Source organism: Macaca nemestrina, chromosome 3 (assembly GCF_043159975.1).
Source record: "Macaca nemestrina isolate mMacNem1 chromosome 3, mMacNem.hap1, whole genome shotgun sequence".
NCBI classification, from domain to species: Eukaryota; Metazoa; Chordata; class Mammalia; order Primates; family Cercopithecidae; genus Macaca; species Macaca nemestrina.
The window spans coordinates 82,712,536-82,737,809 of record NC_092127.1 but is presented as its reverse complement, the minus strand read 5'-3'; the positions used below and the strand labels follow the sequence as shown (position 1 = coordinate 82,737,809).

The following is a 25,274-nucleotide window of genomic DNA, read 5'->3' as shown; positions in this document are numbered from 1 at the left end:
ATCCTATTTGCACTTACTCCAAAATAAACGGTGCCCCCAAAGTTGTGTAAGGTAGTAGCCTGGAGATTAGGAAACTTGCTCCATATCAATCTGAATCACATTAAGGCAACCATAACAACACAAAACAAAACAAAGGAAAACAAAAAAGGTCTGACATGGGTAAAAAATATTTTACCCATGGACCTCACTAAAAAGACATTCTACTGGTAAAGCACTGCATTTTTCCCTTCTCAGCTTTTTGATAAATATGCTGGAATTCCAATTCAATAAAACCACTTTTGTCTGACCAGAAACCTTACTGAAATCATTAAAAATATTTTAAAAAGTATAAACCCTTAACAAGGAAGGGACACAGGCCATGATGAGGTGATGAAAGATTTCTAGAAACTAGTACAAAACAAAATATATATGGAAGAGTATTGTCACAAGAAGCAGAAAGAAATAAGCTACAACCTATAATAGTCAAGAGGTTTGGGGTTTTTTTTGTTTTGTTTTTTGGGTTTTTTTTTTTATTGAGATGGAGTCTCGCTCTGTCGCCCAGGCTGGAGTGCAGTGGCGCGATCTCGGCTCACTGCAAGCTCCGCCTCCCGGGTTCAGGCCATTCTCCTGCCTCAGCCTCCCGAGTAGCTGGGAATGTGCCGCCACCACGCCCGGCTAATTTTTTTGTATTTTTAGCAGAGACGGGGTTTCACCGTGTTAGCCAGGGTGATCTCAATCTCCTGACCTTGTGATCCGCCTGCCTCGGCCTCCCAAAGTGCTGGGATTACAGGCGTGAGCCACCGCGCCCGGCCTATTAGTCAAGAGGTTTGTTTGGCCCTTTCAGATTCAGAGGCTTCAGACTTAGAGAAGGCGGGAACAATGGTAAACAGCAGTCAAAGAGGGTTTGAAATCAGAAGGGTGAAGTGTTGAATAATTAGAAGTATCAATTCTGCCACCAGTCCCACAACATAGGCAGTTATTTACACTCTGAAAATAAAAGGTTCTTTCCTAAAGAATCTGAACAAACTGAGAACTACAGTAGTTGCTATGGACACTGGCAAGAAGAGCAAATTCCTCACGATTCTGTAATTTGTAGGACCCCAGCTAAGATTTGGCTGTGCACCCAGCCATCCTAAACCAAAAGGTGATCAGTCAATAAGCCTGTCCATATACGCAAAGCTCCTAGGCAGCCTTAGCTCTTAAATAATGAGTTGTCTGAGAATCATCAGATAGTTGAGGAAAGACTACAGTATCAAGTGCAAACAATAAAATAAACCTCCAAAAATCTGGCTTTGGAAGCAACTGAAATAATTTATGAAAAAACACAAAAACTAACTCTAATAAATATAGAGAGATTTGAGAAGATATTGCATCCATTACATAAAACAAGTTACAGAAAAGCAAATTATACAAAAGAATAAAGAGAAATGGCCAATAGATATATGGGAAGATAAACAACCTCATGAATAATCAAGGAGTTGCACATTAAAACCACCAAAAATTTTTATCTACCAGACAGTTAAAAATTAAGAAATCTGATAACACATAATGTTAGAAGGATGCGGAAAAATAGGATCTCTAATTTGCTGTAAGTGGGAGTAAATTAGTAAAATCACCAGAAATGTTTTACACTATCTCGCTATTACATTCCTACAGAAACTCCTACACACACACACACACACACACACACACACACACACAGAGTGGACCTGTGCAAGAAAGATCAGGGCAGTATTGCTCCTAATATCCCCAAACTGGAGACAATTTAAATGTCCAATGGTAGGTAAATGGTTAAATAAATTGTGGCATATTCACCTGCATACATAATGAAAAATAAGCAAACTATAGCAATGTTTAATAGCACAGATGAATATTGAGTGAAAAAAGTAACATAAAATATGCCAATTTTTATAAAACTCAAAAACAAAACAAAAAAATAATTCTGGAATACTTACATCTATTGTAAGAATATGTTCAATAAGTAAGGGAATTAAAAAAAAAAAAAAACTCAGAATATGGTTACTACCAAATTAAAGCAGGGGTAAGGTTAGGGAAAAATCCACAAGAAGCTTCAAAAATCTTGAATAATAGCCTAGTTTTTAGCTGGTGAATTAATGGGTGTTCATGTTATCATTATGCTTGGTAATTTCCATGCTCTATATTTATCTACGTGTGTGTTAATACCAGATATTTCATAATTTAAAATTTTTTAAATAAAATAGATTTTCAACAGAACTCAAAAGAGTTCAAGGAAAGTCTTTTTTACAAATGGTGCTGGAAAAAGATATTCATATAAAAAATAATAACCTTAACTTCTACTGATACATCCATAAAAGTCTAAAATGGATCATAGGTTTCAATGTAAAGGTAAAACTGTTAAGTCTTCTCATTGAAAACATAAGAGAGTATCTTTACAACCTTAGGCTAGGAAAAGATTTCTTAGACATGATATAACAAAGCACTAGTCGCAAAAGACAATTTTGACAAAGTAGACTTCACCAATTAAAAACATCTGCATATCGGCCGGGCGCGGTGGCTCAAGCCTGTAATCCCAGCACTTTGGGAGGCCGAGGCGGGCGGATCACAAGGTCAGGAGATCGAGACCACAGTGAAACCCCGTCTCTACTAAAAATGCAAAAAAAAAAAAATTAGCCGGGCGCGGTGGCGGGCGCCTGTAGTCCCAGCTACTCAGGAGGCTGAGGCAGGAGAATGGCGGGAACCCGGGAGGCGGAGCTTGCAGTGAGCCGAGATCGCGCCACTGCACTCCAGCCTGGGCAACAGCGTGAGACTCCGTCTCAAAAAAAAAAAAAAAAAAAAAAAAAAAAAAATCTGCATATCAAAAGGCACCTGAGAAAATAAAACTTCGAGTTAAAGGGAAATATTATTTATATCTGTCTATATATACATATGACATTATGTATACATAGGACCTTTTAAAATCAAATATATGTGTGTCTATATATAATTGACCTGTATTCGGAGTCTATAAATACCACAATTCAATAATAAAACAAGCCAATACATAAATAGGTAAAAGTCACAAATACATTTTCACACAAGGCACGAAAAGTCAATAAGCACATGAAAAAACTGCTTAATATCATTAATTGGGAGAAATGCAAATGAGAATCCCTTTAACTTCTACAATGGCTAAAATTAAAATGACTGGCAATAACAAGTGTTGAGGAGAATGTGGAAGTGGAGCTTTGATATATTGCTAGTGTGAGTGTAAAACGGCAAAAGAATTTTGGAAAATATTTGGAAAACTCTTCTAAAGTGAAAAATATCCCTAACTTGTGACTCAGAAATTCCACTCCTACTAGGTGTTTAACCAAGAAAATGAAAATATTTGTCCATAAAAATGCTGGTATGAGTATGTTCACAGGAACTGTACTCTTAATAGCTAAAAACCAGACGCAATGCGAATGTTTCACAAGTGAATCAGTTAACATACTTGTACCATGAAATTCTATTTAACAAGAAAAATGGAACAAACAGGCCAAAACATGGATATACCTCAAAAATATTAAGTTCATGAAAGAAGCAGATACAAAAGAGTGCATACTGTATGACTCCATTTAAATGTAATTCCAGAACTATAGTTCTAAATTACAGTATTAATAAAAATCAGAAGATAGTACTGCAGATGGGGAAGGGGGCTTGAATAAACAGAAACAGAGGAACTTTCTGTAGTGGTAGAAATATTTTCTATCTTGATTGTGCTGGTAGTGGTTCTATGGATGAATACATGCATCAAAACTCATTAAACTGACCACTTAAAATCAGTGTTTTAATATGTGTCAATTTTATCTCATAAAAAATAAGAGCCTATGAGAAGATAAACATTGCCATACATTTTCAAAGCATCAAACGTAACTAGAAAATTTTAAACATTTCAGAGAGAAAAAAATGATTCCGCTATCAACAAATTAAAGTGAAACTGTCATTCTCATCAGCAATAATGAAAGTTTGAAAAGAGCCTGGTGCGGTGGCGTGTGCCTGTGATCCCAGATACTTGGGAGGCTGAGGTGGGAGGATCATGTGAGGTCAGGAGTTCCAGACCAGACTGAGCAACACAGCGAGACTCCAGCTCAAAAAAAAAGGAAAAAAAAAGTTAGAAGACATGGAAGGATTGAGAGTTGAAGGAAAATACTTCTGATTCTATATACAGCCAAATTATCAGTCATAAGAGCAAATTATAATTTATAGCCATACAAACATTAAAAAATAAAATTACCTTTCACATGCCTTTTGTGAGCAAGCTTCCTTAGGATATATTACAGGGAAATAGTGGGAAGTCCAATAACAGAAGGTGAGGGGCTAAGAAACAATGTTATTTACCCAAGAATGAATATAAACCCAGGATAGGAGCAATTCAAAAGGACTAGAATGCAATCTGTTCAAATTAAACAGAAAGCCATTGGGCTTCAAGGGGAAAAACTTCAAACAGAAGAATGGAAGCTTCTATGTCCATCATACAAAGAATGAAAAGAGTCAGTGAAGAAAGCACATCCACCTACCTATTCCTCAGGAGAAAGCAGAAAGGCAATTAAGAAAGTAGGGATAGTTAAAAACTATGTAATTACATAGTCCAAAATATAAAGCATGCTCAATTACAGCATAATATTTTGCCCTTGGCAGGAAAGAAAGAAAAACCCATTTGACCTTGATATCATAAATAATCTTCTTACTATGGCACAGGGGTCATGAAGTTAAAAGTCTGGGAAAAAAACATATCGAAGCATACAGCTTGGACTTGCACTAAATAACAACTATAAAGCCATAATACTGTAAACATTTTATTTTTTTTATTGGTTTTTGGCACGTGAACAAAGTGCAAATATTATAGTTAAGAAATATATTATCAACTTTGACAATGTAAAAGTAAATGTCCAGCTAAGAGAAAGTGGGCATAAATGTAGTTTCTAAGGTGATAAAGAAAAAGGTAGAATCACTACTTTTCTCGTTTTACCAAACAAGGAGTCAAATATAGTTTCAAAAGTTGACGTGAAAAATTTACGTATATTATTTTGAATTATAAAGTAACCAATACAAAAGCCAAAAATTATGATTATGAGTATTCCCAAATTCTGAGAAGAGAGATTGTGAATGGTGTGGGCTATTTCAAGAAGTCAACAGAAAAAGAATTAGTTTAACTTAGGGCTATCTCAAGAAGTCAACAAAAAGAATTAACTAGGTTTAACTTATTATTTAACCTACAGACCTAAAAAAGGTTAAAAGTGGTTATCTTTGAAGAATAATACTGAGAATAGGACAGGTGACACAGTTGTACCTTATTATTCAATCCTACTATGCCATACTTTTTTTTTTTTTTTGAGACGGAGTCTCAGTCTGTCATCCAGGCTGGAGTGCAGTGGCATGATCTCGGCCCACTGCAGCCTTCCACCTCCCGGGTTCAAGCGATTCTCTGCCTCAGCCTCCCGAGTAGCTGGGATTACAGGCGCCCACCACCACGCCCAGCTAATTTTTAGTAGAGATGGTGTTTCACCATCTTGGCCAGGCTGTCTTGAACTCCTGACCTCAGGTGATCCACCCGCCTCGACCTCCCAAAGTGCTGGGATTACAGACGTGAGTCACCGCGCCTGGCCAACTCTTTGATTTTCAATCAGATAGCTTTATCACTTAGCTGAAAATAAAATAACCAAATAAAACACAATGATCGAAAAAGATAAAACACTAATTAACATAAAATATTTCATCAGTGTTCTTTTTTCACTACCTCTTAGATGGCTGTACATAAAAAGGCTCACACACAAAAATGCACACACAGACATTTGCTTACACCTGGTGAGTGGAAGAAAACTACTGGGGGAAAAGAACAAACAAAACGCAGAAGTGAGAGATTAGATGAGGCAAACAACAGTGCAAGCAGTTGGGCTTGAAAATTAATTCATTCAACAAATATTTTGAAGCCCCTATTTTAAGTCGGTTGTTTTTCCAGCCGGTGGGCAAAGGATAATGAACAAGTCAGAATCTCTGCCCTCAAAGAACTTATAGTTAAATGACTCGAATGGGGAGAGAAAGTAAAAAACAGGGCAAAAGATGTTGATTTTATCATGAACAAAAGTTTCACATTTCTTCTACAGGAAAATGATACTAATTCATTTATTTTATATATACATTCTCTCAAGAGGTTATTTTTGTCCCAGATAGATAGAAACCAGGACAGGGGACCTTGAAAAGCAGCCACTGACAATCCTCAAGTAATTTCCTTTCACTGCTTCACGTTCTCCTACTGCTCAAGAGGGTGTTACACTTCGACAATTGACTAAACCTCGAGCGCCAGAAACAAATCAAAGCAAAATTCTGCCTCTATGGTGAGAAATGGAGGGGCAGATTCTAGATTCTCTAACCTCCTCCTTTAGCCTTCCTTTGAGGCAGTGACAGAGCGACTGCTGAGCCTACGGTTCCCAAAGGACTCAGGTGAACCTGATTCACAGGAAAGGCGGGCTGTAGCTAGGGATGGAGACAGTACCCATCAGCAAGCAGCTCCACAGCTCGGTTCTCTTATCCCTTCTGAAGACATGCGGGGCCACTCACTGCTCCTGATAGTCCTCTACCTCCCACAGACCCCACCCACTACGACACGGAAAACTAGATTACGCAAATACCTGCCTCTGAGTCTGGGGACGCAGGCAAACACAAAGACAAGGGGGATGGAGCTTCTACACAGGGCCACAGCGCAGTCGCTGTGCCTGGTGCTGCCGCTACGACTTAGTGCACTAGACGCTGCATTTCAGGTGCTCCTACAAAAGAGACCGCTCCCGGAACGCCGGGAGCTCAGAAGCTGCCCTTCGCCCGCAAGCCGAGTCAGCTCAGGTTCCCTTCGCGGAACCCGGCAAGGACCGCGAGCCTGGCCTTGCCCAATCACAGATCCCAGCTATTTACCCTCCACCCTCCCCCTCAGCCTGGCCTTTTCTTCTGCCCTCACAGCCACAGCGACCCAATACTGAGGAAAGACCCCGACTTGTGGCGTCCTGCCCCTTGCCCAAACTGGACTCGAAATGAAATATAGCGACAGAGAAAGAGGTGCCGGGGGACGAGGGGGCGATTGGAAATCCTGGGTGAGGGAATGGAAGACAAGGAGCGTGGTGTGGAAGGTTAATGGGACTGAGCACAGGAAGAGGAAAAAAGAATTGACGATTGAATCTGTAGAAGACTCAGGCGTTCAGCAAGGACACCTCATTGGGTCCTTTCTCACTGCTAGAGTGCTCGGGTGGTTGTTCCTACATGCTTCCTGCTGTGGCTTTCTCGGAACCCCTGGCCACCGCTTCATGTGAGTGACGTCGTGGAGGGTCACTCACTCGGGGATCGCGGATTGCGATTGTAGGGGTCTTCCTTCTGTAACTTGCCTCCAGGAGAGAGGACCTGGCCTGCGGTTGCTAACGGGTAGTCCGTTCGCACCAGGACCAGCCCTGGCCTGAGGAAACAGGAAAGAGCTTGAGACCTCCTTCTAAAGGAGCCACGTTTGAGAAATGGGATGCAGGGCTAAGTTAAGAATGCTACCGAAAAATATCGATCCCTAAGCGTATTTACTGTTATGTGAATGTGTGTGTCAAAGAACTTGGGTGCTTTGGGGGAGAGAAGGGTGAAGACGGGAATTTATTCATTCAGCGAATAGTTATTAAGCGCCCACTCTATTCCAGGCACCGTTCTCGGCATTAGGTGAAGAGCAGTGAACAAGACAGACAGAAATCTTTGTCTACTTGTAGCTCACATTTTAGTGAGGAAGGCACATACTAAGCAAAGTAATTAGAAACATGCTGTCGTGATAGTCCTGAAGAGAAATACAAAGCAGGGAAGAAGGTTATAGAGTGACACAGGAAGGTCTTGCTGAAAAGATAACTTTGAAGTAAAGGGCTGACAGAAGTGGGAGATGTAACCATGCGAATATCTTGGGGAAGTGCAGTCAGACAGAGGGACCAGCCATTGCAAAGGTCATGAAGCAGAAACCTGCTAGAATAGCAAGGAAGCCTGTAGGTCAGAGTTGAGTAAAGGGTTTAGTCCTTCACTGGAGATTAAATCAAGGCGAGCATGTCATGAAGATCTTGAGGACATCTAACTTTTATTCTAAATGAAATAGGACTTTGGAGGGTTTTGAGCAGTAGAGTGATGGAATCAGACTTCCTTTTAAGAGGGTCACTCATAAAGGAAAATACACAAGAGGAGGGGGTGGTAGGAGAAAAGAGACCAATAAGGAGAGTGTTGCAATAATCCAGAGGAAGCATAATGGTGGTTTGACTATGGGTGATAAAAAATGGCCAGTGATATTCTTGATGTACTTAATTTGGGTATGTAAGAGTATTATAGATGACAGGGTTAATTTTATTTAATTAGACTTTGAAGGACACTTTAAAAAGGAATTCCAGTGTGAGTTTCAGAGTGGCAAACGCAAGTTAAAATCATGGCTTTGCTCTGTGATACTTGAAGGGATTCCGATAAGTCATGTAATTTTCCTGGATCTGTCTATAAAATGGAAATAATACCTGTCAAGATCACAAAGATTAGGGTATATTATAGGTATTTAATGACAAGGTATCTAATGGACCTAGTCTGCAAATCTGAACCAGGTAAAAGATGGCCTTATTGTGAGGTAAGAGGGTCATGGGAGGCCAAGGCATACTCCTTTTTAAATTTTACGGACTCTTTACCCAGGACCCCCTGTGTTCTCATCAGTAAGGGGAAAGCAGGCTCTCTGGTAAGGGAAACAAGAATAAATAGGAACTTGCATAAAAAAGCAATTTTAGATATTCTTTTTATAGGTTTTGGCAAAGGTTGATAAAAGGCCTATGGAATTACTGCTGGTTGCTGCACTTACATATTTTGAGTGTCTTGAGATGCATTGTTCTCAGTGTATTTAATTTTCTTCTTTAAATTCTGACTTTTGACACATATGATTTAAATCCTAGCAGGAATTTTCACCTAGTTCTAAAAGGTACCACATTGCTTAACACTATAATAGGGACGTTCTTTCAGTGTGGGGTATTTTATGTATACTGTAACATTCTTAGATATCCAGTAACTAGATTGTGTAGCAAATCAGGGAAAGAAGTTGGAAGGCAAGAAGAGGAATGAAGGAAGGAGAAGAAAGGAAAAAAAATGATTAAAATTACTATAGTCTATCAATTCTGATATACACATTTTTCTCATATATACATCTCTGAAATAGGGATGATTTTTAAATTGTTGACATCTTTAAATCACTGTAGATGAATTGGCAGTTGTGAGATATTTGTCATTGCCCACACTTACACACACTTAGTCATCACTTAATCTTCTCATTTCAGTTGAGTTATATGTGCAGTGTTGGCATATAGTTGTTGAGTTTAATTTCCCTTTTAAAGATCATTTAGAAGATTATGATCAGCATTAGAATGAAAAGTTACTGTGTATGAGGGAAAACAAAAGGGTGATACAAGATAAAAATCCAGGGTTAAATGTAAAAGAAGTCTTTTAATAAATAATGTAGATATGTCTAAGTGATAAGAAAGCATTGGGTCAGTTGATTCAATAGTGTTTTTTTTTTCATACTGGTACATAAAATAATAGAGCTTCTTGGGATTGAAACCATTTTACAATTGATGGCATTTTAGATTTCTTGAAATATAGTATTTAAAGCTTCCAACAAAAATGTAAATTTTTACCTACTGTAATTTCGAAAGAGTGTAATTAGAGGTTTTGAGTAGAGACACTTTCAAATTTGTGTAGAGTTCCTATATAGCATAGGAATTCTAAAATTAAAAATCTGCTTGTAAAACTTTGATTTCAAAGTAGTAACTGACTTATGTTTGATTCCCAATGTTGTCATCGTAGGACAGAGATTTGGCTTTTGAAAAGAGATCGCAGGCAATGTAGGTGGGGTGGGGAGGACTCCTGAGGAAATTGCTGAGTGAACAAAAATGATCATGAAGATCTCAGAATCTCAAAAATCATCTTTTGTGTGTATATTTTAATGATTAATGTGTACTTTAAATTCATGTACAGTATTTGAGATTCTGCATTAGAGGTATCATACGATGAATGGCTTTTTAGCGTTGATGAAATATGATAATTAACATTGAGACGGACAAAATTAATGTGAAGGGGCAGAATGATTTAGATAATATGTTTCAAAAGCTTTTGGTATAAAAAATGCATTGTTACCATTTTAATTTAGTACAGGAAAAAGAAAAAGTCTTGATTCTCACCAATCAAACACAATTAACATACTTGGTCTACTGTTTTCTGTGCTTTTCTCTTCATAAATGTTTTATATTTTCAATTACTGTGCATGTAATTGTTATATCTATTTTAATCTCACAGTCTTGATTTTTTTTTAATTTTAGTCCAGAGACTTAAACCAGCATTTCCCAAAATGTTTTAGAGAATACTAGTTCAAACAAATGTTAATAGGTATTCCTGGGTTAGGATTCTGTCATGAAATATACTGGAAAATGCTTTGTAATTATATCCTTTAGAGAAATTATAGCTAGAGCATTAAAAGAGCTAACTGCAGCATCAGACCTGAGTTTCAGTCCTCATTTACTAAGTATTATGTGAGGCAAATTAATTTTAATTCAAGTTTTCTTCTCTGTATAATGGAGATTATTACAATATTTGAAAATGACTTGTGTAAAGCATTTAGCCAGCCATAGTACATGTTCTACAAATATATGTAGTTGTTATTATCATCTGTGAGAAACCTTATACATATTAGCATATTAGAAACTCTGAGGATTTAAAATTTTGAAGGTTAACTTATATTCAGTGTAAAATTGAAAAATCACAGGGGAGTAATTGGCATAGAGATTAATGAAATGAGTACTGGGTTGAATGGTAAAAGATTTGTTTGAGCTCTAAGCAGTATTGTTGTTAAACTATCGCTGTGCCCTAAGCATAACATTTTTTAAAACATGTCTTCAACTGTGTTTCCCCCATTTGTCTGAAAGCTTAGTTAGTTCAAAGAACATATTTATTTTTATTCTCTACTATAAACCCAGCACATGACACAAAATCAGCGACTATAAAGTTCGGGTCATGAACTTATTTTAGGAACCTGGCAGGTAATATAAATAGCAGACAACAGGGAGTAGTAAAGTGTCTGTCTGTCTTACTTAAAGACATTCACATCAGTTATTTCCAACACTGTTAGCCCTGGAAAAGAAAGATATCCCTGAACTTTGTCAGGCTAGTTTGTGATCCCTAGAAAAGATTAGCGGTTAAGACCAAACCCTGAAGAACATCATCTTTAATGGGACAGATAAAGAAAAAGGAGCCCTGAAAGGAGGTGACAAGGAAGTAGGAGGTGAAATCAGGTACAAGTAATTTTATAAATTAAGAAAATGAAGTGTAGAAAATTTAGATAATTTTACCAAGGTCCCACAGCCTAAGTATATGATTGACCCAAAGCTTGTTTATAAACACTCTGAAAAAAACCTATGTTCCTTTGCCAGTGCTAGTGATCATTATCTGCATGTTACTAGAAAACATTAAACATAAACGTATGCACCCAACTTATATTTTTTAAAAATTTAAATAATTAATCAACAAGTATTAGAAAACCTGTTTCCAGAGCTTCTGTTCTAAAGACAACAAATGGCTTTTAGCATTTGAGAAAAGTTCTGTTAAGACACAGACATAACTAGAAGTGAAATATTTTTAGATTTCACGAGATGAGACATTTTTAATGTTGGCATCATGAATAATATTTCCAGATAACCAGTTATGTAGGACTGGAGAATTAGAGGCTGGGCACCAGCGCAGTGGCTCACACCTGTAATCCCAGCACCTTGGGAAGTCGAGGCGGGCAGATCAGTTGAGGGAGGTCAGGATTTTGAGACTAGCCTGGCCACGTGATGAAACCCCATCTCTACTAAAAATTCAAAAATTAGCCAGGTGGCAGGTATCTGTAATCCCGGCTATTTGGGAGGCTAAGGCAGGAGAATAGCTTGAACCCAGGAGGCGGAGGTTGCAGTGAGCCAAGATCATGGCACTGCACTCCAGCCTGGGTGAGAAACAAGACTCTGTCTCAAAAAAAAAGTTTTATCACTTCTTTTTCTCACATTGTTTCCTCTTAGTAGTTGCATATGTGTGTTTAGTGTTTAGTTCATTTGTATATCTGTATTTTGAAACATGATATTCTCTTTCCTAAACTTACGCTTGTTCTTCAATATGTATTGTAAGGTCATATTTTGTGTAACTCATTATTCCAATTGTATTTTGTAAGTAGTTAACAAATTTATCCACTCAGTAAAATTGTATTTTTTTCTCTTAGGCTGGATTTATTATCTCTATTTTCCAAATTACTGTTAGTCCTAGCAGATTTTTAAAATGTTTTTGTATGAGTCAGAACATGAGTTTCAGCAACTTGGTGGGTATTTACTTTTGAAGTGACTGTCTAGAACTGTTGGCTTATTTATGAGCATTATTCTATACGGACTATTATTTTAACAGTTTAGAAAAATACCGACCAAAAAAGCACAAAAATTCTAATGAAGATGCCACCTTTTAAACTCTGCCATTTTTACCAAAATGAACACAGAATACCATATTGTTACTTAAACGTTTGCAAAGCCAGAATTGTAGAGAAAATATCTTAATAGAAATGGATATATGAAGAAAGTTAAAGTAAAAAAAAAAACAAAACTGTGCTCTTCTGAATGTTGGTATCCTTAGTTACAGCATTTCTTTATTTTAATGTCTTTCTACTTTAGTCTAACGTAAGTAATGATGAAATATACTCAATAGGTGAAATATAGCTGTCACAAACATTATAGTATCTGATTAGGCAGAATTGGCAACTTTTACATCTCTAGTCAAGACATCTTTGATGAATAATACTGAAATGAATGTGAATTAGTGGTACATTTTAGAAAAATACATTTTGAAAAGATATAGCTCAAATCATCTTGTTCAAATTTCAAAATTAAGAAAAAAACTAGAAAACTAGTATCTTAACTGATATTTAAGTATAGACTAATGCTCAAAAATGAGCCAACAGGTCTAGACAGTCACCTCAAAAATAAATACCAGGCAGTTTATTGTGGCTTTTCAGAATATTTTTTATATAAGGTTGATATTATATAATAATTTGAAATTTTCAAACAATCTGTTATTATGTGTCTTATCTAGTTTTTATTCAAAATTTCACCATTAATATTGAGTGCTGCTTCATTTATTTAAAGTGAAAATTATTTCAGCAATGCTTATATCATTGTTATACCTTGAATTATAAATTCTTGTTAAATCAGGTAGAAAAGAACAGTTCATAGTATTACTAACGATTAACTCTCTCCATTGTCAGTGTATTATTTTTTTTAGTATGTGGCAGTTTAAACTTTAACATGGTGAATTAATCTCAGAATGTTTATTGAATACATTTTTCTGTACCTTGATAGTATTTTTTTTAATTTCTCGAATTTATTATAAAAATAAAATTCTAATTTTTAAAATAAAGACAATGGTATATGTTGACATTATATCTGAACAAGCATATGATTAATATTTTCTTAATTGTTGATTTTTTCTTTTAATATTTGTCTTTCCTAATTGACGTTTTTTTCCTTGAAAATTGTACCTACGTGAATACACAGTAGAAAGATCCAGTATATAGAAATATAAAAGGAATGAAATCAGCAACTCTTAACTTTGGAACAAAGGTGTAATTCTTATTAGCATAGTTAGGATTATTGGTATTCTTATCTCTTAGTGTACCTGAAGCTTTCTTTAAAACCTTTCAACCTTAAATGTGGCTAAATAACCTGTTTTCTGCATTTAGCAACAAACTATATTTCCTCTTCTAAATAGATTCAGGAATTATTCTACTTAGCATTTCTGCTATTTGTTTGGCTTGTTGCTCTCCATAGGAAACATATTTTTCTAACATATTTATCTATTACAGTAGAAAATGTTTTTCCTTTCAGACTGCTTTTTCATAATGTCCTATAGTATAAATTTATTCTTTTCACAGTGTAATTTATGACTTTTATTTTTTCATCTAGGATTTTCTGCCGTCTCTTGGCAAAAATGGCAAATAATGATGCTGTTCTGAAGAGACTGGAGCAGAAGGGTGCAGAGGCAGATCAAATCATTGAATATCTTAAGCAGCAAATTTCTCTACTTAAGGAGAAAGCAAGTAAGAAAATTTTAAATTTTTAAGGAGATACTTAAAATGAATTCATACATTGACGGAGAAATAATAATGTTTACCATATAAGTTATTTAAGTTTTACTTAGAAGTTTCTGTTATATGTGGAAAAATATCAAACCTGAACCTCTACCTTCAGGACTTCAGTTGGCTTTGGTTTTGTTTGTTTAAATGTATTTTATTCTCAATAGTCAATGTCAGAATAGAAATTTCAAAATCTTTTGCTGTCACTAGTAGAAATACTTTCCTACATTTTATAAGCTAATGGCTTACAAAAACCTGTATTTACTCTCCAGAAACGTTGTCAATTTTTTTTTCTAATTTTACCATACCACTTTATTTGTTTCTTTTTTAATAATGTTTCTCGAGATTTTAAAATTATTTTTCTTAAAATTCTTACTCTCTTTTTATTAATAAGATGAAGAGATTGGACATGGTCATTGCTTGTAGAATATAATATATGTTATAAATCGAATTTTGTCTTCTATAGGTGGCCATTTCGTAGCATCTTGACAAGCATTTTAGTTTTGCCAGTTCGAAAATCTTTCTACTTATTCTTCACCTTTATATTATTCTTTGGTAGCCTATGCTGGTAGTTTTTGGTCAAATTGCTCCCAATTTAGAATAAATGCTTTATAAAATCTCTGTTAATATCCTGTAAGGAAAACATTTCCTAGAAAAATAACCTACCTATATATAATTTTAAAACATATCTTAATCCTATATATAATAGAGAAGAGAAATAAAAAGAAAGGTATAAGTAGTAGTAACAATAATATGTATTTCAGTAAGTAATGCTTCAGCAGGATTATACCACTAAAGGCAGTGTAACAGGGTCACATGCCACATGATTCACATACAAGGAATCATCAAGAATGCAATAGGTACAATGCCAACTAGTATAGGTGTATAGTCAGACTGCCTTTGTGTGGGTATCTCAGATACCAGAAGCAGATAGTGATGTAGATGATTTATTCAAAATGATGAGTGATTGATAAGATAATACTTTGAATAAAACGAGGTACAGTCTACTCTTGATTTATGTGGTACTTGATTCATAGAAAATTTAGGGTGTAATAAGCATGCTTAAAAGTACTTTGTGTTTATACATAAAGAATAGTTAAAATCTAGGCTCAAATAATTGTTAATAGGATTTTTACCTATGCAAATTTATAATAGGCCACTAGAAAGTTCTGCAGAATGTGAAACAGTTCTTCATTTTGTAGGAGTATCCAGCATACTGCAGGACATCTGGCATTCTTGGCCTCTGCCCAATAAATGCCAGTACTAACAATCAAAAATAATCCTACAGATTTTCAAAATCCTACCTACAAAGCAGTACCAACCCCACTGAGAACCATTATTTTTCTCTCATATTTTTGTTGCCCCATTGCACACCTTTAACACATACATTATATTTTGAGCAAATCCTTGAGTTATTTCACTCATTGAATGTTTGATTAGCTTAATTCAGACTTTAGCAATATTCAGCTTCTTTTAAAAGGTAATGACTAAAAAGAAAGACATGAGAATAGTTTTTGCTTGTGTGGTAACATCTCAGACTTTATAAAAAAATATATGTATAATTTAATATAATGCTTCTCTTTTTTTCAGTATCTGTTATTGACATTTTATTTTTTATTGTTTTAAATATTTTTGAGACAGGGTCTTGCTCTGTTACCCAGGATGGAGTACAGTGGCACTATCTCAGCTCACGCTGCAGCCTCAACCTCCAAGGCTCAATCCGTCCTCCCACCTCAGCCTCCTGAGTAGCTGGAACCACAGGAATGTACCACAACCCCCAGCTACTTTTTGTATTTGTTGTAGAGATGGGGTTTTGCCATGTTGCCCAGGCTGGTCTCAAACTACTGGGCTCAAGTGATCCTCTCGCCTCTGAAAGTGCTGGGATTATGGGATTACAGGCATAAGCCACTGCGCCTGGCCACATAGGCACTTTTGTGCCAGCTTCTTATTTATCATTGCCCTTTATTATAGCTGCAATGCTGAAAAGGTGTTAATTTGATCTTAGCTAGCGTCTTAATAGGAGTTAGGAAAATGATTCATAAACAAAGTCTTTCTGTTTTACTCTTATTTCATATATTTTCTCTCCCTTTCTCACTCTCTTAAGTATCATGTTGTTTTAATAAATACTAAACTGGCATAAAGGCACTGGCCAAACATTTGGTTACACTAGAGCTAGTATTATCCTAGCTCTAGTTATACTGGCTGTCTTCTTTTCAAATAGTATTCATACAAAACCTTTTTTAAAAAATGTATTTTAACTAGATGTTCTTGATCCTAGTTTTGCAAGCAACTTTGAGGGAAGAGAAGAAACTTCGAGTTGAAAATGCTAAACTGAAGAAAGAAATTGAAGAACTGAAACAAGAGCTAATTCAGGCAGAAATTCAAAATGGAGGTAATTAAATATAGAAAGTGAGTAATCCAGAAGTTAAGAAGTTGGCCAGTCACACTAACAGTGAGGAAAGAAGTAAGAATCTATATCCAGGCAACTTGGACAACTTCATAACTTCGGAATGACTCAGATTTATCAATAAAATGGGGGCATGAATAGAACCTACTTCTTAGAGTATGAGAATTACATGAGTTAATTCGTATAAAGCATTTTGAAAAGTGTTTGGGACCTAGTAAGTTCATAATACATGTTAGCTGTTGTTCTTATCTGCAGGTTTCTTAGTTTAGTAGTTATTAATTAAATGGCAATCATGCCTTTATTCTTTGATACCTCAATAATGGCTAAAATATGCTTAATTTTTTGGCAGCCATTTTATAGTCTCAGACAGTGGATATTTGATAGCCATATACAGTGAATTTTTCATTTAAAAAGAGTTTCTATTTATGGTTCACAATTTCATATTTTTTATCATATTTATTGGTTTAATATGAATGACATTATTTCATTTTCTGTCTCAGTGAAGCAAATACCATTTCCATCTGGTACTCTACTGCAAGCTAATTCTATGGTTTCTGAAAATGCGGTACAGTCTACACCAGTAACAGCTGTATCTTCTGGTACCAAAGAACAGATAAAAGGAGGAACAGGAGACGAAAAGAAAGCAAAAGAGAAAATTGAAAAAAAAGGTATTTTCGACCTTTAAGCATATTTAGCTCTTTACTGGATTATCAGAAAATGTCAAATTTTGATAATGATAATAATAATAGTATCAAAAATAAAGTTCAACTTTCATGAGCTAGGATAAAATTAGGAACAATATGGTATTGGAACATACAAGCTGGGTCCTAAATGGTGTGTGAATATTGACCAGATTAACGGGGTAAACGTGGCATTTTAGGCAGAGGGACTGGCGTAAGTTAAAACATAAGACAGTAAACATTAAGTATAGAAACCCATATGTAGTTTGGTGTCGCTGAATTTTGGTATCTATTTGTGGCATGGTTTGAGAGAAGTCAGAGATAGGAAACTGGCTTAGGACCAGTTGTGAAGATAGGAAAAGAACATTCCACCAGTCAAAGCAGACTGTCTGAACTAAGATTTCTGACTTCCTTTCCCCAGATATGTCTAAAAAGATGCCTTTATAAATAATTATGAATATCTCTCATTATACTTAAACTTACTTTTTTTTTTTTTTGGAAAATATAACATGACAGAGGGATTTATGAACTAACCCAAGCCAGTTTAGCCTCTAAATCACTTGCCAGTTCCTTTGGCAAACATCAGTAACCTCTTAGTTAGAAGTAGGTAGGGGCTGTACAGCCTCTGCTATACAACTTCACCACTAGGTGGTATGATTATAATGAAAGCGAGTCGGACTAATTCTTCTAGTTTATAAAATATGTTAAGAAGTAGACACAAAACAACTATATAACCTGTTCTTGCAAACTTAGTGGAATCCATATTCTGTTCTCTAAGGAGGGTGCACTGTTCTGATTCAGGATTAATCAGTCTTCTAGTTAGAGAAGGCAACAAGGCTCTCCTTTGATGGAAGAGGGAGCACACAGGACCACACGAACAAATGGAGTTACAGGATTAGAACAGTTCTGTCCAATGCAACTTCCTGTGATAATGGAAATACTCTATATCTGCATTATCCAACACGGTAACCAATGACCACATGTGGTCATTAAAGATTTGAAATGTGGGTAATATGACTAAACTGAATTTCTAATTAAAGTAATTTTAAATTGAAATTGAAATAACCTATGTGGCTGGCAGCTACCATATTAGACGATGCTGGTTATAGAGGGCTGTTCCATCCGTGTTTAGCTGCTAGTTAAGACTGCCAGATTCTGCTCATGCAAGGGCTGTGGTGCCCATATAATCTTTCCAGACTGCTACATATCTTTTTTCTTTTCTTTTTTTTTTTTTTGAGACGGACTCTTGCTCTGTCACCCAGGCTGGAGTACAGTGGCATAATCTCAGCTCACTTCAACCTTCACCTCCCGGGTTCAAGCAATTCTCTCTTAGCCTCTCGAGTAGCTGGGACTACAGGTGCATGCCACCACACCTGGCTAATTTTTGTATTTTTAATAGAGACAGGGGTTCACCATATTGGTCAGGCTGGTCTCGAACCCCTGATCTCGGTTGATCCACCTGCCTCAGCCTCCCAAAGTGCTGGGATTATAGGCGTGAGCCACCATGCCCAGCCAGACTGCCACATATCTTAATTGAGCATCACCCATTTGTCAGTGAAATATTTCCGAAATTCCCTATGATAATTAACAAATATCTTGGTATAGATTTTAATATTTGCAATCATTTCTAGAATGGGAATTCCTGATAAAAGTATTTCAAATGCCTAGGAAGTAGATTCGAGTTTTAAAATACATACAAATATAGATATATTGTTATAGTACAGTATTTTTTAAGTAAATGCATATACTTTATCACACAAAAATTAAGATTTTTGGTATATTCTGGTAATTTTATTGTACATATTTTTCTGTATAATTTGGATTTTTACCATTTAAAAAACTTTTGCTAATTTCTTTATGGAAAATGGAATTTTTTTAAAACTTGCTAATGAGATTAAAAATTGGCCAGTATTTTAAGTTAGTTCCATCCTCTCTTTGGTAAACTTATTGTTGTATGAATTATGAGTACCTTTACACAGAATCCTCCTTTCCTGCTTCATGCATAATTATTCTTCACTGAGTTTTTATATTTCTTTGTGTAGGTAATGTTTATCACATAGTCATTATACATATACATGTCTGTCTTCTTTAAAAGAGATTCTGAGTGCCTTGACAATATGGACTGCCCATCTTACTATTTCCAGTGTCATAGCACTCAGTAAATATATGTTGAAAGATTAAATAAATCTATACTTGAGAAAGAATGCTTCCGAGCTACAACAGCTCATCTTTATACTTTCGATTCAAAGGTAGATAAGGTTTTATTTTGGTTTTACTTTTTGGGGGCCAGAAAAGCTAATTGTAAACCTACAGAATATGAGTCCTCTTTGCAGGTTACAATTAACTCAGTAGCTAAAATAATCATGTGTTAGTAAGAGATACATTATCAGCAAATAAATAAAAATGTAATTATGAAAACATAATCAGAATAAAATATTCTTATCTGCTTAAATAGTGACTGTGGATAACCCTGAAATCCTAATACATCTTCAGGGAAATCTAAGAAATGGAGAAATTAATTATATACTTACAAGTTTATATAAGTGAGGAGAAAAATATTTTATCAGTGAAATTGTGTTCCACTCTAGTTCATTCTGTCATTTGGGTACTGGTTGTGGTGTTCTTTCTAAGTAAAGTATTTATCACCTTCCAAAGAGTCGTAGTCAAAGTTTTTAGAGGTTTCTCTGTTGTCCTGTTTCAGGGAAAGGCAAACTTTTTCTGCCTAAAGCCTTTGTCACAACTACTCAACTTTGCCCCGTTGCAAAAGTACCCATAGATGATATGTAAATGAATGAATATGGTTGTCTTCCAGTAAAACTTTATTTTTGAAAACAGGCAACAGGCTGGATTTGTCCCATGAGCCATAGTTTGCCAACCTCACACCATGTCTTCACGTAGAAATACAACAGAGAAATAGATAAAATAGGATTCAAGATTTTATGACTTGGATAATTTTTTTCTTTGTTATTATTTAAGTGAAGGTAGGAGATAAACGTTCTTTTGTTTTTTCCTTTTAAGCTCTTCAATATTGATACCATGGAGTTTTCATAGTGTTTTTTTGTTTGGTTTTATTTCTGATGTTTATCCATTCATAAATACTTTTTAGGAGAGAAGAAGGAGAAAAAACAGCAATCAGTAGCTGGAAGTGCCGACTCTAAGCCAATAGATGTTTCCCGTCTGGATCTTCGAATTGGTTGCATCATAACTGCCAGAAAACACCCTGATGCAGATTCTTTGTATGTAGAAGAAGTAGATGTTGGAGAAATAGCCCCAAGGACAGTTGTCAGTGGCTTGGTGAATCATGTTCCTCTTGAACAGGTAATCTGTACAACTGAAATTCCTGTTGTGTACATTCAACATTTTCATTCTCTATTTCTTGATATCTTTCTATTATAATTTTGTGTACCATACAACATGTGCCAGTGTTAATTAGTTCAGTCAATTAGTTTGAATGTGGTTAATTCCACAAAAACATAAAACCACCAAAAACCTGTAAAACATCTGTAAATTAAGATATAATGCATAAGGATAGGAAGAAGAAAAGATGTATTATTTTCTGTTTTTAAAATATTTTTACTTTTGTATTTTGCATAAAAAAACTATAGTTATATATATATTATATATGTAAAATCTAACAACAAAATACAAAACATCCCATTTTTAACAAATAGAAGAATACTATTAAAAATTACAAGTTCAGTCTCCATGATCCCCTCTCCTCATTTTTCCTCAAGTATGAAAGTATTTTTTGGGTTTTAGAGAAATAAAACTTGTTCTCATACTTTTAGATTGGTGCTTTCTGGGTTTATAGTACATGATTTTAAAAAGCAAGGAATGATAAAATTCCATGATGAAACAGTGATAAAAATAATTATGATAACTGTTATGTTAGAAGTACTTAATAGATAAATTTTTTTCACATGCTATTTCTTACTATATACAACTCTCAATAGTATCATCCCCATTTACAGATGACGTTTAGAAAAGTGAATCAACTTATATATCTCTATCTGTAGATATATATACACACAGTTGTTATATGTATATACACTCATTATATATATACACATATTCATTTTATATATACACACACACACACACACACACACTTATTCATCTCACTCTAAGGCCGATTATCTTTAATCCCTATACTGTTCAGCTTTACTGTTTACCATTCAAGGTGGAGTTAGTCATGAAGCTTCTAACTACAGGTACTGTGTAGTTTTTAGAGCCATACATATAACCAAGGTCATAAATTACAAACTGCTGGGCCAAGGAAAGAATGCAATCCCAAAAAGTTTCAGTTTATCTTTCATAGTATTTCATAAAATACTTACACATGGAATTTTACATGAAAATCCTGATGTCTTGTTTCTTAAATCAGAACTAAGCCCAACCCCCACCCTTCCCATCCCCCTGCTGTTTTCTTAAGGCAGAAATTGGTTAACACTTAGTAATGGATAGCACCTTTAGGTGGAAGTTAGACTCTTTAACACAGTTTCAACCATTCCATAGTTGAGGTGCAAGGTCAGTTGTGATTATTTGGTATTTATCTTTACTTTTCTGCTAGTGTTATACTTATGGAAGGTTAAGGAGAGACTCAGGTATCTTTTTTTACCATGTCTCAAAAAAGCAAGAGTGTTACTTGTTTTTTCTGTCTAGGGTTCCTTACTCATTTCCTTTACTTATTTGGTAGACAGTTGTATCAGAATTGCATCAAAATTGTAGTTTTGATCTCTGGCCTGGGCTTTTGTTTTGGCTCTCTAATTTCACCATTGCTGGAACACAGTATGGGTAATGGATCAATATTGACCTATCATCAAGAGTACAAGGAAGTGATTTCTTCTGCTTCCTACTTAACAAGCTCATTTCTTTTAGGTCTCCAATGATTAATTATCTGAGCCAGTGAAGTTTGGGTTTTAAGTGTTTCATAAAAGAAATTGATAGGAGGTTAGAGTATCTCCACTTTTCCTTTCTTCTGGTGAGTTTAGCACCGGGAACTGTGCTTTTGTGTAACTTCAGAAAACAAACCATGACAGTTTATATAATATTATTCCCTATTTAAAATTTAATTATTTATATAGTGAAATTAGAGCTGAGTATTTGGAATATGTGAAAAGTATTGATGGTATATTTTATGAAGGATAACCTTGCATGATAACCATTTTAAAAGCAAATTGATACTCCATGATGATACCCTTCAGAGCAGTGTTTTCTAACTGTTGCTCTTTTTTTCTTATAAACTTTCAAACCTCCTCAACAAAAGTTTACTTTCTTCCTTTTTCTTTACTTTTGAATACCATATTTACTTTCTTGAAGAAATAAGTGGTTTTTAAAAAATCTAATAACAGTGGAAAGAATCAAAGACAATAATAGTTTTAAATGTCCTCTTTCTAGATGTCTTCTATAGTGATTTGAATCATCTACTTATTTCCTCTGTCCCATGGTGCTTCAGAGATATTGCAAAGAATATAGGTTTCAACATTAGGATAGTTCTGCCTTTGTTTATTGCTACTCTGCTGCTTCTTGGTTTTGTGAACTTGAACAAATCGCTGTGTTCATTCAATTATATTTATAGCTGCAAGTATTTATTAAGCACCTAAATAAAGGATACAGAAACAAATGAAAATACAGAGGTAGATAAACTTTTTTTTTTTTTTTTCTGAGACGGAGTCTCACTCTGTCAGCTAGGCTGGAATGCAGTGGGGCAATCTCAGCTCACTACAACCACTGCCTGCCTCCTGGATTCAAGCAATTCTCCTGCCTTAACCTGCCAAGTAGCCCACCATGCCTGGCTAATTTTTTGTATTTTTATTGGAGACAGGATTCCACTGTGTTGACCAGCCTGGTCTCGAACTCCTGACCTCAGATGATCCGCCTGCCTTGGCCTCCCAAAATGCTGGGATTACAGGTGTGAGCCACCACACCCAAGCAACAAACATATTTTTAAAAATAGCCCTGCCTTTATGAAGCTCACATTCATATAAGGGAGTCAGAAATATTACCGAGGCATAAGTAAATATTTAGTATGTTAAATAGTGATAAGTGCCAAGAGAAAAATCAAATAGGGAAAGAATCTAATAAGTATCGAAGCCAGGATGATACTGATATTTTATATAAAGTGCCCAGGGAAGACCTCATAAAGAAAGTGACTTTTGAGAAAAAGTCTAAGAAAATGAAAGCAAGTCATGTGTTTATCTGGCTGAAGAGCATTTCAGGCAGCCCTGGGAGAGATGGATGCCTGGGATGTTCAAGGAACAGGAGGCCGATATGAATAGAGCAGGGTTAATAACTGAGAAAGTTATGGGAGACGAAATCAGAGATAAGGGTGCCAAATGTCTTATAGATCATTGTAAAGAGTTTGGCATTCTTTCTGAGTAAGATGAAAGCCATTGTAGGATTTTAGAGCAAAAGAATAACATTGGTCAGCCTGACATTTTAATAGGATCATTCTGGCTGCTCTGTTGATGGGAGGAAGATGGAATTAAGGAGATCAGTGAAGTTTCTCTTATCTAGGAAAAAAGAAATAGACTTGGCATATGCATGTGCTTTTTTTACTTTTTAATATTTATGTTACATAGGACCAGGACTGATTCATAACTCCTTATGAAGTTAGGAGCCCTGGAGAAAAGAACCAACTGATCTTGAGCCAGCTTAAATTGGAAAAACTCCTCATTTGGGCTTCATCTTTTCTGTTCTTATAAGTTGTGGACTATTTTTTCTCTTCCAGCAGCCATCATTCACAACCATAAGCAAAGCTATTTTTATAAACATCTGTATCTAACCCATCAAGATACAACCTAAAATAAAAGTTTAAAAAAAAAGAAGATAGTACTAGTAGACATTCTATAAAGCAGGGACACTTAGTACTCAAAATTACATACTCTATTTTGTAGGTTGTACTTTTTTCTAGGGAAAAGGTTCATAGCTATCATCAGATCCTTAAAGGATTGCTTCTAACTAATCCTTTTGCTACTCTTAAACATTTTTGCTGTAACTTTTAAGTTCTCATATATGTAACATTGTCAAGTTATTTGAAGCATTTGAAGAGAAATATTGTTTATGAAGACCCCCTAATTCATTTCGAATTTGACTCTTAGGCTCATTTTTTAAAATCATAGTATTTCAGAGTAAATTCGCATATAACATTTATTTATAAAACCATCTTTTATCTAGAATACATCTTTTTTTCTCCTTCAAGCAATAATCCTCTTGTATGATTCATTTTAAACATGTTGAAAGAATTTAAATAACTATTTTTCTTACTTTTGCTAGTTGGAGAAAAAAATTAAGACACTTCAAATTTGAAGATTAAAGAAATTTCTATTTGCTTCCATTAAAAAATTGTAGAAATAGCCCTGCATGTTAGTTGCATGTTGCATGATGCTGGAATTGTTAAGTGATGTTAAGTGATCTTTTTTTTTTTTTTTTTTTCTGAGATAGGGTCTCACTCTTGCCCAAGCTAGAATTCAGTGGCATAATCAAGGCTTATTGCAGCCTCCAGACTCAAGCAATCCTTCCACCTCAGCCTCCCAAGTAGCTGGGACTATAGCCGCATGCCACCATGCCCAGGGAAATTTTTTATTTTTTGTAGAGACTAGGTTTTGCCATTTTGCCCAGGCTGGTCTTGAAAAAAAACCCTGGGCTGGAGCAATCTGCCTGCCTCAGTTTCCCAAGAAGCTGGGATTATAGGCGTGAGCCACCATGCCCAACCAATTTTTTTTTTAATTAAAAAATAAATGTAGCATAGCTCTGGAAATGATCAAATGTATAGGGAAGAAAATGCACATGTGTAAATGTGTCTATTTTAATTCTATTGCTAGGCTAAATGCTTTATATGCATATTATGATTTAATCCTTATGACAACTCTTCAATATTATTTCTCTCATTTTTGAGGAAACAGGAATGTCAACTTTATGCATTCTCATTGCTAGTAAATGGCAGCTGAAATTCACAACCAAATCTATTTCACTCATTTATTTATTCATTCAGTAAATTTTTAACTGAAATTCCTCTGCTCTTTCAACCATAATGTGT

The 25,274-nt window shown here is 35.3% G+C and overlaps 2 protein-coding genes across 3 annotated transcripts in view; one reads left to right on the top strand and one right to left on the bottom strand.

Annotated features, from left to right (window-relative positions):
* The window catches only part of LOC105486299 (TBC1 domain containing kinase), a 236,237-nt gene extending 229,336 nt beyond the window's left edge, over positions 1-6,901 (bottom strand). Inside the window, exon 1 of one of the 2 annotated variants that reach the window (XM_011749118.2) lies at positions 6,612-6,901. The gene's annotated coding sequence lies outside the window, so the exon portion shown is untranslated. The remainder of the gene's footprint in view (positions 1-6,611) is intronic. The other variant, XM_011749117.2, reaches the window with a different exon arrangement.
* A 211-nt stretch (positions 6,902-7,112) lies between these two features.
* Positions 7,113-25,274, top strand: part of LOC105486300 (aminoacyl tRNA synthetase complex interacting multifunctional protein 1) — a 30,718-nt gene continuing 12,556 nt past the window's right edge. Inside the window, exons 1-5 of the mRNA XM_011749120.3 lie at positions 7,113-7,276; positions 13,980-14,113; positions 16,428-16,541; positions 17,057-17,224; positions 20,343-20,554. Coding sequence (XP_011747422.3) covers positions 7,275-7,276; positions 13,980-14,113; positions 16,428-16,541; positions 17,057-17,224; positions 20,343-20,554 — 630 coding nt within the window. The 5' untranslated portion in view covers positions 7,113-7,274. The remainder of the gene's footprint in view (positions 7,277-13,979; positions 14,114-16,427; positions 16,542-17,056; positions 17,225-20,342; positions 20,555-25,274) is intronic.